This window comes from Melampsora larici-populina (genome assembly GCF_000204055.1).
Source record: "Melampsora larici-populina 98AG31 unplaced genomic scaffold MELLAscaffold_68, whole genome shotgun sequence".
Taxonomy (NCBI): domain Eukaryota; kingdom Fungi; phylum Basidiomycota; class Pucciniomycetes; order Pucciniales; family Melampsoraceae; genus Melampsora; species Melampsora laricis-populina.
This window is the reverse complement of record NW_006768832.1, coordinates 225,598-240,335: the sequence shown is the minus strand read 5'-3', so window position 1 is coordinate 240,335 and position 14,738 is coordinate 225,598. Positions and strand designations below refer to the sequence as shown.

At 42.9% G+C, this 14,738-nt stretch overlaps 2 protein-coding genes across 2 annotated transcripts; both read right to left on the bottom strand.

The window, feature by feature from the left end:
- Nucleotides 1-3,272: 3,272 nt before the first annotated feature.
- MELLADRAFT_73364 (uncharacterized protein) lies at nucleotides 3,273-6,227 on the bottom strand (the record flags this gene model as incomplete). Its single annotated transcript, XM_007417091.1, has 16 exons — nucleotides 3,273-3,475; nucleotides 3,573-3,888; nucleotides 3,968-4,072; nucleotides 4,138-4,142; nucleotides 4,246-4,288; nucleotides 4,368-4,572; nucleotides 4,637-4,650; nucleotides 4,712-4,750; nucleotides 4,836-4,894; nucleotides 4,962-5,167; nucleotides 5,236-5,363; nucleotides 5,438-5,478; nucleotides 5,546-5,570; nucleotides 5,647-5,717; nucleotides 5,796-5,886; nucleotides 5,948-6,227. The coding sequence occupies 15 exons, from the start codon at nucleotides 6,008-6,010 to the stop codon at nucleotides 3,778-3,780; spliced, it is 1,206 nt and encodes a 401-aa protein (XP_007417153.1).
- A 767-nt stretch (nucleotides 6,228-6,994) lies between these two features.
- On the bottom strand, nucleotides 6,995-9,672 carry MELLADRAFT_73362 (uncharacterized protein; the record flags this gene model as incomplete). The annotated part of the gene is made up of 15 exons (XM_007417090.1): nucleotides 6,995-7,446; nucleotides 7,524-7,628; nucleotides 7,798-7,802; nucleotides 7,825-7,867; nucleotides 7,943-8,147; nucleotides 8,218-8,231; nucleotides 8,301-8,339; nucleotides 8,426-8,484; nucleotides 8,553-8,758; nucleotides 8,817-8,944; nucleotides 9,022-9,062; nucleotides 9,133-9,157; nucleotides 9,237-9,307; nucleotides 9,381-9,471; nucleotides 9,547-9,672. The coding sequence occupies 15 exons, from the start codon at nucleotides 9,607-9,609 to the stop codon at nucleotides 7,333-7,335; spliced, it is 1,209 nt and encodes a 402-aa protein (XP_007417152.1).
- Nucleotides 9,673-14,738: the final 5,066 nt, after the last annotated feature.

Sequence of the window (14,738 nt, the reverse complement as noted above, 5' to 3'; positions counted from 1 at the left end):
GTCTTATTAAACGAATCTCATCGAATTTGAAAAACAGAACGTCTGTTAACTCAAGGCTGGTGTATAATGAGATTCTCATGTCACGCAAGGCTAGAAAATCGACTGACAAGCATACATCTCAAATGATGTCAATGGCTTTCCGACAAGCCAACGACTACCGAAACCGATTGGCCAGGACTATTAACCCGACCATTCCTGGGCCACACATCCACTACCTTTAAGGGTAAACAAGTCGATTTGTGGTGGATCCCGGATGGCGGATCATCAGACGATTTGTATTTTACGTTTTCCCGCTGGAATCTACATTCCGCGCTTCTGGTGGCCGCGTATCCGTCAAAGTCTTGTGGTGTTTCATACTTGAGTTTGCAGTAAAAAGCACACGCAGTTTTCATGCATCTAAGAACAGAGAAGACATGCGGAAATTGACTTGATTGACTTAAACCTTTGATTTGATGGCATCAAGGCCAATCAGTCCGCTGAGAATCATTCCACATGTTTCTTATTTTTGACTTGCCCAATCAAGCACTTCATGGAGATGCTATTGAGATGAGATGGCTTTCTAATACCATACTCTTCGAAGGAAACTTGGAGGTCTAAACATATTGGGACTGAAGTTGTCTACTTGCAAGTCTAGCGCATATAGCCACTCGATGTGCATTGAGACAGAGCAAAAAATGTCCAGCTCTCAATTTATGTCAGAAAATAAATCACGCGCAACAGAGACCATCGAGAGACGTTGATAATTATGTTCATATGTTGAAAGATTGGAAAACGACATTCAGGCCATCTTTGAAAAACATCCAATCTGATCACTCTAGATTTGTGAACGCTTTGCATGCAACATGTGATTGAATAAATCGGGCCTATATCAACTAAGTATGGAAGCTTAGAAGACTCCTTGAGAAATGCTTTGATATTGGATTGCTTGCATAATTTGTGATTGAACAAAGAGTACTTTTAATGTACAGTTCATTGAGACTCGAGTTTCTCAATTTGTTCCCCTCGCAATGACATCAGTTGATGAATTCAGCTTGTGAATTGTAGGCCGGCTGATTTCTTAGCATTCAATCAGTTTTGTCCCTGTTTTCGACAGCTTGAAAGAGGAGAGCAGTGGACTTCTCCACTTGAACGACAGCGGAAGTGATGGCTGAAAAACGAATTGAAGAAAAGACAGATGTACACTCTACCAATCTCTTCATATTTATTGCAATATGTCGTCTTCATCTTAATCCGGAAGGTAGAATGGGAGACGTAAGTCCAGCTATCACCTCACCATTGTTGAGTGGGACAGATTACTTACGAAGAGATGCTTCGGAAAATGAAGTGAGTTGAGGATAATGTTCAAATGAGCCTGTGGTCAGATACATGTCACCGCAGAGTCTTCGGATAAGCCTTTTCCATGACGGAGCTTGTCTCGTGATGCTCTTTGATACTGTAGAGGGACCTCCTAGGAGAAATCAAAAGATGATGTAATTCAATCGATGGCACCATAGCTTGCTTCGGAGTCATTCAATCCATCTTATTAGGGCAAGATTTGGACTGCATCAGCTTGCACTTTAGTGAAGAGAAAGCATAATGTGACCTATAAGGTTGGGATCAGCCTGTAATCTTAGCGCGAGTTTGTTGAAGCTGATTCCACTGAACAGAAAAGGACAATTAACAAAACTTTAGGAATTTCCTCAGAGGTTGTTGTATACTAAGAGCCGCACTGAATGATTGGCATAGTATGCAGACATACAGAGAAAAGCAGGTTTGTTAGCATACAGTACCATCACGGAGCGAAGATGGGGCTACTGAACACGAGAAATAAAACATTACAATACATTTCCAATAAAATCATCCTAAGTATATGATAACATTTCTTAGAAAGGTCACGTGTGGATCAGCTTCGAAGCTGTATGTATCGGGTACAAATATCCTAAGTTTCTCTGATCGCTGTTCCTCTCCTTCCCAACTCTCTACCACCACCACCAGATTATCCTTTCCATAAAACTTTTTCACTACCTCTTGAATCCTTCCCACTTCTCTTCCATTTCTCTTTCATCATGAATCTCCCCAAGTTAACTTTTAAAAAGATCTTCGGTCCTCGTTTTCAAAAAACCCTCTTTGTTTACTTCCCGTTGAACTTCTTCTTTGTTATCTTTTTGATTTTTGGCACTCACAAGATCTCTCGTTTCAAAGTTCCAGAGTCGTTCATCCTTAAACTCATCGCTAAAAACTTGTACATCATTCTTCCTTGGGCTTATTTCCATTCTCATGTTCTTTACTCTCGCTACGACACTCTTCCAAAGAAGCGTTCAACTATTCCTGAGAACGATATCGACCTCGGTCCAGTAGCTCCTCTTCCGAAACCTCTTGATGCTCCAATCCCCCTTCCAGCTGAATTTGTTGAAATTGATCTAGGTATGTTATCTTTCCTACAGTTCTTCTTTCTCATGATTTCATAAACCAGTCTAACAAACTCTTCAATTGCTTCAAGGTGAAGGTCCCTCAAACTGCGGTCTTCCTGGTCCTCCTCGACCTTTTTTAACATGTGAAGTTTGAAGAACTCGACTCGATTTCATCTTGGTATGTTATCTCTGCCTTCATTTCCCATCGATTCATCTTTTCTGAGCGCGAATTCATTATGTATTTTGAGTGATCTAATCCTTTTGACTCTTCCCAAATCTCTTGTGACTTGGCAGGCGACGTGTTCCTCGATCTATTTCCTTATCTCAATGTCTTGTTTGGTGACCATTCCATTCTCTTGTTTGAAATGTGTTCTTGTTGTTTTTGTTTTGCGATGATGAGCAGGAGTTTACTTTTTGAATATTCGTATCGAGTCGTTGCCGATATTTGAATCAATTAGTACTTTCAATACCCTCACTCTGAGCTCCTTTACTTCTATTCTTCAATCTAATTTGTAATCAAAAGACATGTCAACATCTCCTTTCAAATGTTTCGTAGTGGCCGAATGAATAGGGATTCAAAAATACGATGATCAATTCAATTTTTCAAATCGGTATCCCTCTCAAGTTAGATGGCTTGAAGTTGCACGCCAGTGACCACGCGCTAGGCTGTTCCCGAGCGCAAATAAGTGCCCGCGTACATCGTCAAGATATGGAATGCATGGAGGACTAGTTGTACAGATTTGATCTTTGTCAGGGGGGGTTCTGAAGTAGACCGTAGATTTCAATTTTAGCTATCAGGCATATTCCGTTCCATTTTCCTTACATTTGACTCTGCTCACAAAGAAAACGAAGCGACGTGGGCATTTGAGCTTCAGGCCTTTCAATCAAACGAAGAAAATTATTTTGAAGCCGACAAAGCACTTTTGGTAAAAGCAGATGAAAACATAGGCAATATAGAAAGATTCAAGAGGAAGCATCAACAGTCCATTATCTGTATGCATATAGTAACGTCACAATAAGCCTGAGGATATCAAAGTACTGGTCAGACAGCTGATAAGCCTGATGGGTTTCAATAGAAACACAGCCTAAAACGGTGACGATAACCAAAGGAATTTAGTATTACAAAGGAGAACAAAGGATAACAAAGGATACACTTGATGACGAATCTATCTTTGACTCAACTCAGATAAAGAGGGCTCAATGAAGACACGGAAGACACACCGCTGGAAGAATGTTGTACAAATATAACAAGGAGATTTGAAAGAGATGTAATGCACACAGGAAAACGAACTGGAGTCCTCAACTCCATAGATGATGCACAAATGTAAACGCTGAATGATAAGATAGAGAGTACATTGATACGAGGCTTGGGTAGAACACGATTAGGTCATTCACAGCCAAGTTGTTGAAATGCGGGTTGAAGTGTGTTGTTAAGAAGGATACCCAATTTATTGATAGTTGCAGCATCTGTGTATCTTGAGTACTGGGGATTGCGTATCTAAAATACAAATCCGTGTCAGCATTTGGCCACCCATGCGAAATACGGTGTCCAACCGTGTTCGGACCAGCAACTTAACTTGTTGGAGTAGGTAACAGGCTGCTCCAATTTGCTCTATGTTTCGAAGATCGACTGAGTCTGAATTCCAACTGCCAAGGGTTCCATTGTTCCTTCCAAACTCAACCTATAGTTGAATCAAATCAGGTGGATTATATTCTTCACTGGTCAAATAAAACGAGAAGAACTTACGGGATCTACGCATTGACAAGTTACAAGTGAATGTGAACATATTATATGTCAAGGTAGGCACGATCAGAATACAGCGCAGGAGTTATTCATGAATGGGAAATAACTGACACGCCAGATAGGTTTTGTTCAGGGTGGCCGCCTGTTGGGGTAACTGTCAAGATCATAATGGTAGTTGAGGTAAGATTTTTCATGTTTGAAGTTTCACAGATAATCAAGATAAAAAGAGTTACACTAAGTGGCACTGTACGACGATACCAAAATCCATCTGGACCAGGTGGCAATTTGTTATCACCTCGTGAAAAGGTTCCATCCGAATTTTCAATGATACCAAAGAATGTTTGGATAGACTTGACATCAGGAGGTAATAGGTTTCCGTTGGCGTCGGCCGAAGTCATCGTGTCTCCAACAAAAGCTTGGGCTATATAGAGTGGAAATCTAGTTCGTAGAAAGTTGCTCAGGTGATATCATTATGAAAGGATGCAGATGTATTCGTACTAACTGTTCACCGACAGCCTAAAAGGAAGCATGTCAGTGCTGATTAACTCTTCTTGGGGATCTTCTAAGAGATGCTTACCCATTGACATTGGGGATTCTTTTCGCGGCACTCTTTATACTGATTGTATGATGTTTGATATTTTTAGCTTTCAATCATCAATCAAGGGAAAGATGTACATGTGATAAAGCTCCTGCATGCTTACCTGCTCAAATCGGGCAGCTCCATCAAAATCAATACTTGTCAAGCCGCCAAACTTATCGACTGGAATGATCAAAATTAGTATAAAAATAGAGACTGAGATAGATGAATATATGAGATCGGTTCCTACCAGCAAGCTTTCTATATTTCTTCCAATGATCGCTGTCAAATCGATCGGTATTTCCCTTTGCGAAATACCCATCCACGCGGGAAAGAGATCCATCCACTTCGAACTTGTTATGAGAAGCTTTCGAAAAGAAACCGGGAGCCGTGCCAAAAAGTGCTGAGTTAGGCCCATCGGTCCTCGAGTCTGTTTGCCCAATGGAAGTTTTGAGTCTATAAGAGAGACCAAAGGTTAGTTAATCTGATAAACAAGCACTTTACCGATAGATAGAAGGCCTTACGATGTGAGATCGAAGGAGGCTTTCACTCCAAGCGCCACGATGACCGCTGAAATATCTGGCCCGAACCCCAACATCTCTTGCATCCCGTACATCAATTCACTCACATTGGTGATACCGTTTCTAGAGATCTACATGAAAAAAATCATGGAAGCATGGCTCTATCAATATACTCTCATTCAAAGATGAAAGATGCATGACCAACATAACCGTAATTTGCCATGATGTTGAGGCCCGGACAACCACCTGCCAGACATTGTAAACGTGATATCAACACGACGTGATCATTTGAATATTATTTCTGAGATTTTACCTCTGATGTCAGTTGGGCCAGGAGACTATAGAGATAGAGCGCAGCCGGAAGAACCGCGTCAGAGATTTAGGCATCTTTCCTGCCGAGATGATGCCACTGACCTGGAACGGGTGGTCATCGTCTGGAATTCGTTTTCTACCAGAAGCAATGGTAGGTCCCAAATCCAGGGTAGCTAAAATTCTCCGGTGTTAGTGGGTTCATATTCTGGAATGATTAGACTGCAATGAAGGAAGAAAAATACGGGGCTGACTCGGTATGAAGTCACTCAAAACTTGTGATCTCAGGAGATTGTCGGTTGCCTGCGTGCTCAGCGGACTTGCGCGATTGGTTCGAGTTTCAAACTTTCAGAAATACGCGTCAGCTCTTGGCTCGCTTGCAAGGGGCGTTAAGAAGTAGGCTTACAATGTGAAAAGCAAAACCCTGCTTCAGCAGAGACAGAAGTACTATTGATAGCGATAATAACATCTTGTGAGTTGGATTGGGAAGCTATGGACGCTGTGCGAATGAACTATGGGCAGTGAGGAGACCGGATGTTTGAATCGATTGCAATCTTATAGTATAGTCAGAAATTCTAGATCATCCCGTGAAGGAATGCCGGAAAACCAGTTGAAAAATAACTCTATCGAGAGGGATTTCGCGATCAGCGATGGAGACTTGATTTTTGACAATGCTGATCCAGCGCTTCAGCTGTCAAGCAAACATGCAATTCGATGCCAAAGGGAATACGCACAATGTTGTATGTGAGTGTCAATGAAGCTTCTCGAATTCATTCCGGATGAGGCCAGAGAGCTGTGTGCATGGTATTCACTTTTCGATCCGCTGAGTCACGATGATCGCGCAAGGTAGGCATCACTGGAAATAAAATACGTTTGGATGTCTTCGGTCAGTGCACGATGTACGCAGATACGTGTAGACATTTTTGCGTGCATTTTCCTGAGGACCTATGAGGCACCAGGGGAGTCTAGAATCTTCCGAGAAGACTTCAAAACTAGGCTCTGTGTATCATCACGAAGTGCTGAGCCCCGAGTATCACATATACCGAACTGCTCCTTGGCAGAGGGGACATGGGGGTGCGATCTGGTGCGATTCAACCCCTGTTGATATCAAACCTTGGTCACACCTTTGGAAGCTTTTTTTCTCGGCTTCTTAAGCTCCAGATCCTTGGCCTAAACAGAACACTCTGTTGCAAAAGGCCTCAAGCTGAAGCTAATAGTAATCCCTCACAAGTGGAACTCTTTGTTTTCCAAAATTCTGTCTCGCTGTATGTAGTGTTATGCCAGGCACTTTCAGGGATCACAAAATCATCGCCGCTTCCTAGACGATTTTTTTGCATGAAACATTCAAAGGCACTTTGGAGGTATGGAGTCCCATGTGATGTTAGTTCTTCATTTGCGCTCATTAGATTCCATCCACTCAAAATTTCCACCGCACTCTTATAAAGACATATCTGTGTGTAGGAATGTTTTTCATTTTCTCTTTCCTGTTGTTGAAGTATTCTCAGTTGCATCTTTTACAATTTTTACGGTAACCGTGCCTTCATAGTTTCTTTACAGCCCTAAGATTCTTGATCTGACTTTGCACTCGAGAAATTGCTTATGGTTTTCGAATGTCTCAAATCTCAAGAACAATGTAGATTGATTGCGTGAATTCAAAACATCAATAATGCGGTTCCGTACGTTGTGGTGGTACATGATTCGTAGGGCATGACGACGCTTGATGAAATAAAATAATGCAGAAGAAGAAACAATAAAACGAGCGTATGACAGCCGCCTAGAAAACCGGTTTTCTCAATTGCAGCCAAGTTGTTCAAAAATGGGTTGAAGAGTGTTGCTAAGCAGGACACCTAAAGCTTTATTTAATACCGGATTATTGGCGTGTTTTGAGTCCTTGGGATCTCGCGTCTACAGTAGTGACCGAGTTATCTTATGAGTTCTCTTACCCGAGGAATCGGATATGTATTGGTTTTCAAGAACTTAACTTGTTGAAGTATGTAACAAGCAACATTGGCCTGCTCAATGTTCCGCAGGTCAGTCAAGTCCGCGTCCCAATGGCCAAGATTTCCATTGTTTCTCCCGAATACCACCTGGCGTTGGAAATTGAGCAACGAGAAGCCTGATCAGAAGACAAAACTAGTCACCCACACCATATCTTGAGGAAAGCACTTACAGGATCTAGAGGTGAATTCAAATTTGTACAGAACAACATGAATCAGAATCTAGAGCACGATTGCATGGCTACAAAGAAGAAAACTTGGGATTATTTGATGAGATCCTACTCACAAGGAAGAAGTGTTTGGGTTAAACTCAAGGTCTGCTCGACGAACTAGGAGTGTGGGCATTCGTGCTTGGGTCAGTTCTTCATCGTACTTCAAAATCTGGTAAATGAAACAATACACACTGTCAGGGGTACTGAACGACGATACCAATATCCATCGGGACCAGGTGGTAATTTACCAACGCCACGTGAAAACGTCCCATCTGGATTTTCAACTATTCCAAAGAAGGTCTCGACGGATTTGACATCGGGAGGTAACAGGTTTCCATTCTCATCAGCTGATGTCAACGTGTCGGATACAAAAGCCTGAGCTATATAGAGTGGAAGCCTGTTTTATATGAAGGTTAGACGTCCCAATTGTTCGTAGTATAAAGGCCACAGAGTCTGCGGTTACTAACTGTTCTCCCAAAGCCTGATGAGGAATTTTATCAGTGCGTGTAAGCGATTTGATACTTTGATTCAGAACGGCGCTTCTGCTCACCCATGTACACTCGGGGTTTTTTTCACGACATTCCTTGTACTATTTGCATAAAGATTCAGAGCTTCAGAATTTGATTCTCAAGTACGTAGAAAACATGATACAACTGGTCAAATCTGCAGGCTGACCTGCATGAACCTGGCTGCTCCTTCGAATTTGAAATCCATCACTCCTCCAAAATGATCAACTGAGGGGATGTAAGATGTACTCAGAATTAAATCTGAGAATAGATTTCCAAAGAAAAACATATCATACTGGCAAGTTGTCGATATTGTTTCCAATGATTGCTATCAAAATGATCGGTGTTTCCATTCGCAAAATATCCATCAACGCGCGTCAGGGATCCATCGACTTCGAACTTGTTATGAGAAGCTTTGGAAAAGAAGCCGGAAGCTGTTCCAAAAAGCCCTGATAGGGGACCATCTGTCCTAGAGTCTGTTCGACCGATGGAGGTTTTGAGTCTATACCAGAAAACATTTTGAGCCAATTTAACAAAACAAACGGACAAGAGGGCCTTACGTGGTGAGATCAAAGGAAGATTTTATGCCTAGCACTAAGATGATCGCAGCAATATCGAACGAAAATCCTAACATCTCTTGCATCCCGTACATCACTTCACCCGCGTCGGTGATGCCATTGCGAGAAATCTGTACATGAAGAGATATTGAGGGAGCTTGGTTTTGTCAGAGTACCAATATGCAAGATCAAGTGATGAGGCACTGACATAACCATAATTTGCCATTATATTGAGACCCGGGCAACCGCCTAGATGTTGAACACAGTGATGTCAGGAAACTATCGTGTATAATGATATTTCAAATAGCGATTTCTACACCTCTAATGTCATTCGGCCCTGGTGGCTATAGGGAGAGAAAAATGTCCCAGAAGGTACAAGACTTTTCAGAAATTGACTTTGTCTTGGATGTCGATATGACTGACCATGAACGGATGATCGGCATCCGGGATTCGCTTACGACCAATTGGAAGAACGGGCTTCAGATTGAGTACAGCTAGAAGTGACGTGACATTAGTGGAAATACGTTTTCTGTGATCAACTTCAATGGATCAAGGCAGACTACTCACTTGGTATCAAGTGTACCAAGTCCAGAAGCCCCCGTGATTGTAGCTCCTGTTGTTCAGATGTTACATTCAGCGTGCCGGACCGCTCCGCTAACTATTGAGAGTGGCCCAAAATGAGGTCCTTGCTCGTAAATACTTTGAAAGGTGTGTTTGTAGAAGCTCAACTTACCATTCGGGGGAACGCGCATGTCTGCTGAAGCAGGGTGATGAGTAGTATTACAGATGATAGCATTGAGAAAATTGATGACTTCTGAGAAAGTAATGAATGAAAGATTTATAGATTTCAAAGCAGGAACGAACGGAAGTACTTCATCACGGAGCACCTCTCATATATACCTTTTGACAAAAGGTTGATCTCCATTCTGAGCGATTCAATCATTCAAATTGATCGTAACTTAGTTCATCGGGTCCTTGCGTTGACTCGATGCGGAAAGAAACGAAAGAAACGAGTATGTCGTATGCGGGATCCCAAACGATGACAAGTTAAATTCAAACGTTAAATACCTTCAATTCGATCCTGATAAGGACAAACACTTAAGCAGTTGCGGAAATCTTTCCTATTCTCGATTTTCAATCTGTTAGAAAAAGCGCGGAAATGGCCGATGAAGCGGCCTGTACAAAGCAAACTTAACAAATTCCTTCGCGCCAAAGGCCCGAGGCTTGAGCGAGGGACTTACACCACGGAAGGGCTTTCTGTCAGATTTTGGCCTGACGCCGTCTGAGATTGGTCAGGTCGAGATTCGGCCTCAAGACCGACTCGCAGGCCATTTAGAAGCGGGCTGCAGCCGATCTTGAGGCCAGCGAGCCAAACGCGATGGCCAGGTCAGATTTGAGATCGCGGACTCGCCTGCAGGCTGCCTACTGACGGCCTGCAGGCGGGCATCATGTTTCCGGCCTCATCCGGCCGGAAATCCGCGTGCAAGCGGCCAACAGACCGCCACCAGATGTCCACCACGGACATCGGTGGTTTCACTTGATTCCCAAAAGAACTTTGTCCCAAACACACCTCACCACAGCCACCTTATCATTTGTGCGCGCTCATTCTCAACCATGAATGATCTACCACGGTGTAAGTCTTATTTCAATCACATCTGAATGTCAATGAAAGCTGAACTGACACTCAACTCATGACAGTCATTGTTGAACAAAGCAAGAGCCCTTTAAGGTATCGATGTAATGTCTGCACCCAAAGCCGAACTATGAAATTGTATGAAGCTCACATTGCTTCACCGGCGCACATACATGCCTCAGAGCAGTTTCTCACAAGACAAGCAGAAGACCGAGCCCTACGTCAGCAGTATCCGACCCCTGCAGAGAGATCACCAACACCACCAGCAATCAACCTGAACCACTACTTTGAAGACAATGACCATCTTTCCGAATCACAATCGGTCCCACCTTCACCACTTTCATTCCTCCGCTCCTTTGGCCAAACAGACAAGGATGGATATGAATCAGATGACTCAGACAGCCAGATGGATTTTCATAAGCTCCGTGATGCCTTTGATGCACTGACCACAGGACTTGACAATGCTGAAGATGAAGCTGTCTACGAGGAATTGTTGGACCACGAGCTCTCAGGCATTAGAATTGAGGAGTCAGCCAAATGGTACCCCTTCAAAAAGAAAGAGGTAAGTAGCTCAAGTATACTGCATCTCTAGACACTCATTGATTGTTTTCAATTGTGACAGCATGTGGTAGCTTTGCTCATGATTGGTTCAAACCAGAACCTCCTCTCGCGTGTCCAATACCAGTGAATACGGTCCCTCCTGCGCATTCTGGGAGTCACTCTGCCAGATTGGGGCACTCTGAGGGCACTTGTCAAAAGATTGAAGAAAAAAATGGGTCTTGATATACGGGAAAGGATTAGTCCATGTGGGAATCCACTGTTTGGTTTGGATGTCAAATTCATCATAAGTAACGTGAGCCAGCTTTACTCACTCTGACTATTGGAGACATAGCTAAAGTATTTGCGCTCACAGGAGTTGGCAAACCCCTTGGTCAGCCCCTATTTGGTATATGTGCCCGAGCTCACCATCGATGGGCCAATCAACCGGCTATCGCAATGTGAAAAGTGGCGTGAAGATTACCCTCCTGATCTACGTGTTCAAATGATATCATCCGACAATGTCCACTACTACATCTACGAGCCAGTTCAACTGAGGACTCAGCAGCTTGTAGTACCTATTTTCTTCTTCCAACAGGATGGTCGTCTTATGGCCAAGTGTCTACCAGCAATAGTCAAACACGATCCTCTTCGCCGGTCTCATCTCAAAGTGATCATTCCTCAAGATTCCGCTTTTGACTCTGACATGCTATTCACAATTCCTTGCAAAGACTTCTGGCGATCATTTGGACATATTGAGGTGGAGAATGGAGTTCTTCTGAAAACCGTTTGTGGGAATCATATGTATCGTAAGTCGATGTGTCACCAATCATATCAATTTGTGAACTAAATGTACTCAAGAGCTAATGTGAATCATTGTCCTGAAAGAATCTGAACATTCAACAGTACCATCCAATCCAATTGAAGACCCGTGGCGAGCCAAGGCACAAGGCAAAATGATCCGCCATGTTCCTCTCGCTCTTTATTCTGACGACACTTCAGGAAATGTATCCAAAAAGTGGAACAAACACATGAGTATCTACTTTACCCTGGCGGGCTTACCATCTGATCTATCAAACCAGGAGTTCAACATCCATTTCCTGGCCACTTCAAATTGTGCGACAGCCCTGGAGCTATTTGATCAGGTTGTTGATGATCTAAAGTGAGGTGTTCTTGTTGTTGAAATGGGTCTACTTGGGTAATTAACATGCACTTGCTTCCTCTAGTGATTATGGAACAAATGGCTTCTTTTGTTATGACCAACATCTGGGTGAAGAAGTCTTGGTAATGGCGGTGTCTCTTTTTCACCTGGGGGACTCTCCAATGCACGCAGAGATTTCAAATACACTCAACCCGGCCAACACCCTCACACCATGTCGGATGTGTGATCTACATGTAGCAAAGCAGGCTGACAAACAATCAGAAAATTTTGTCAGAGACTTTCTTGGCCTGGATGAAGATGGAGAGAAGGTATGAGGCCAATCTTCTTTCTTCCAGATAGAAAAACTGAATGAACTTTGCAGTGCCTATTACCGGGCCGAGATTGGGACCAGACTAGACGATGGACCAAGGAAATTTGGAACACATCTCAACAGCGCAACACTAAAACTCGAGTTGAAAAGATGAGCCGTGACTTTGGAGTTCGAGATCCTATGAACAAATTTTTCCAGAAAAATGTTCAAGTAGCCCATGAGTCTCTCCCTCCTTCTGAAGTGGAGAAACTCTGTCAAGACATCAATGCTCAACATGGAGAACATATCTTCAATCCCATGTTGAGACTCAAAGGTGAGTCTCTCTCATTATACTTTGCTTTCAGTTGGAAGAAGCTGAGCCATAGAAATTTTTTTGTAGGATTTGACGGTCACAAAGATACTCCAGTCGAGGTCCTCCATGTGGCACTTTTGGGTACCACAAAGTATCTCTTCCGCGACACAATGAAAGAACTAGGAAATATCAAGGCCGGCTCAAAGAACTACAACAATCTTTCTGGTCGTTGGAGGGCTTTCAATACTAGTGGTTTGAATATCCCGCCCATTCAACCAAACACAATGATTACTTACTATCAGAGCCTAGTGGGGAAGGAGTTTTGAACTGTGTTACAGACCGTCCCCTTTGTCCTCTTTGAACACCTTAGTGACGAAAAACGCGAAATGTGGACATCTCTATGTCTTCTAGGATCATATATTTTTCAGACTGAAATACCGAACATGGAAGCCTATCTAGCTGAACTGGACATCGCCATAACCAGATTTCTCAAAAACTTGGTAGCCCTCAACGCTCGCTGGGTCAACAAGCCCAAGTTTCACATGCTCGTTCACCTACAAGATTCAATTCGTAGGTTTGGACCGGCTTGTTTATTTGCAACTGAAAAACTCGAATCTTTCAACGGTATCACTCGCCACAAATCCATTCATTCAAACCATCAAAGTCCAGGACAAGACATAGCAAACACTTCCTACACCCAGTTGATGATGCGGGTTTTTGTATCTGGTTCTTCATTTTTTGACCGTGATCTCAACTCGCGTGTCCATAGTGGCCCAAAACTGCAAGCGTTATTATCTTCAGTACCTGAGTTGTTTCAGGCAATGGGTCTGGACTCGTCTTTGGGGTGTGTCTCCACCTATTAGATTGGCCGTAAGTAAACTTCTTTCAAATATCTGGAAGGCTTCATCTAACTCACCTTCTTGCTCTCATAAGCCTTGTGCGAGAAACAATCAGTTGCACCATCTTGCATCCCACTCAGTGTCGACCGAGGAAAGTTGAAAGAGTACCAAAGTATCAAGTTAATTGGGCGACACAAGGCTAAAAAAAATGACTTTCTGGTGGTTTGTCCAATATGTATTTTTTTGATACATATTAAAGTAAGGCAGAGTGCTGATGTTTGTGTATGGCAGGTGAACTCCCGCGAGGTTGGCCAAGTGCAATCAATCTGGAAACTCCAGGGGGTATCTGATTCCCACACCCATCTTATTATCAAAAAATGTCAGAAGGGTCCAATCAACCCTTTTTATGGGATGCGGGAACTTAAAGTAACTGATGAAATTGTGATCATCAATGTCAAGGTAAGGTTCAGCTCCTCATAGTGCAACTGGGTGTTCTTATTGACTAACCATATTATGGCTCCCAGGACATTGTGTGCTTGCTGAACGTTCAACATAACTGCCATGATGCTGGTTGTCAATTGGCCAAGAACCACCGCAAGAAAATTGAGCAGAGGGAATCAACCATTGGCCTGTGGGGGGTCGAACATGTTGATTCAAACTCATTCATCCTCAATGCGGGATCACATTACAATGGCCATGTGCACCGCGGCCTTTCAGATTATCAACTCAATCCAGTTTCACCTGAGAATTGGAACCAGGCCATCACCAAGGGTCTCAAAGTTTGGAAGGCTGAACCATCTCCAGCAAAAAAAGGTAATCACCAGGGTTCAGAGAACATTTGAAGAAGGAGATGGTTCAATGGGATAACATTTTTGGTGATTGATGCAGCCCCTTTTGGATTCCATAGACAGCCCAATGTTCCACTTGGTATTACACATATATATAACACCTTGATGAAAAACAAGTCATCTATCCCATTATAAGCATGATAAAAAAAACCCTTCTGCTTGTATTCTTTCTTTTTGGCAGGTCCTGGCCAAAGATTCAAACATATGTCAATCTATATTTTCATATTGGTAAGTATCGTGATGAAATACTCACCATGCTACACTGTCAACTAAACAAGATGACATTGCCGGACATATGTTCAGG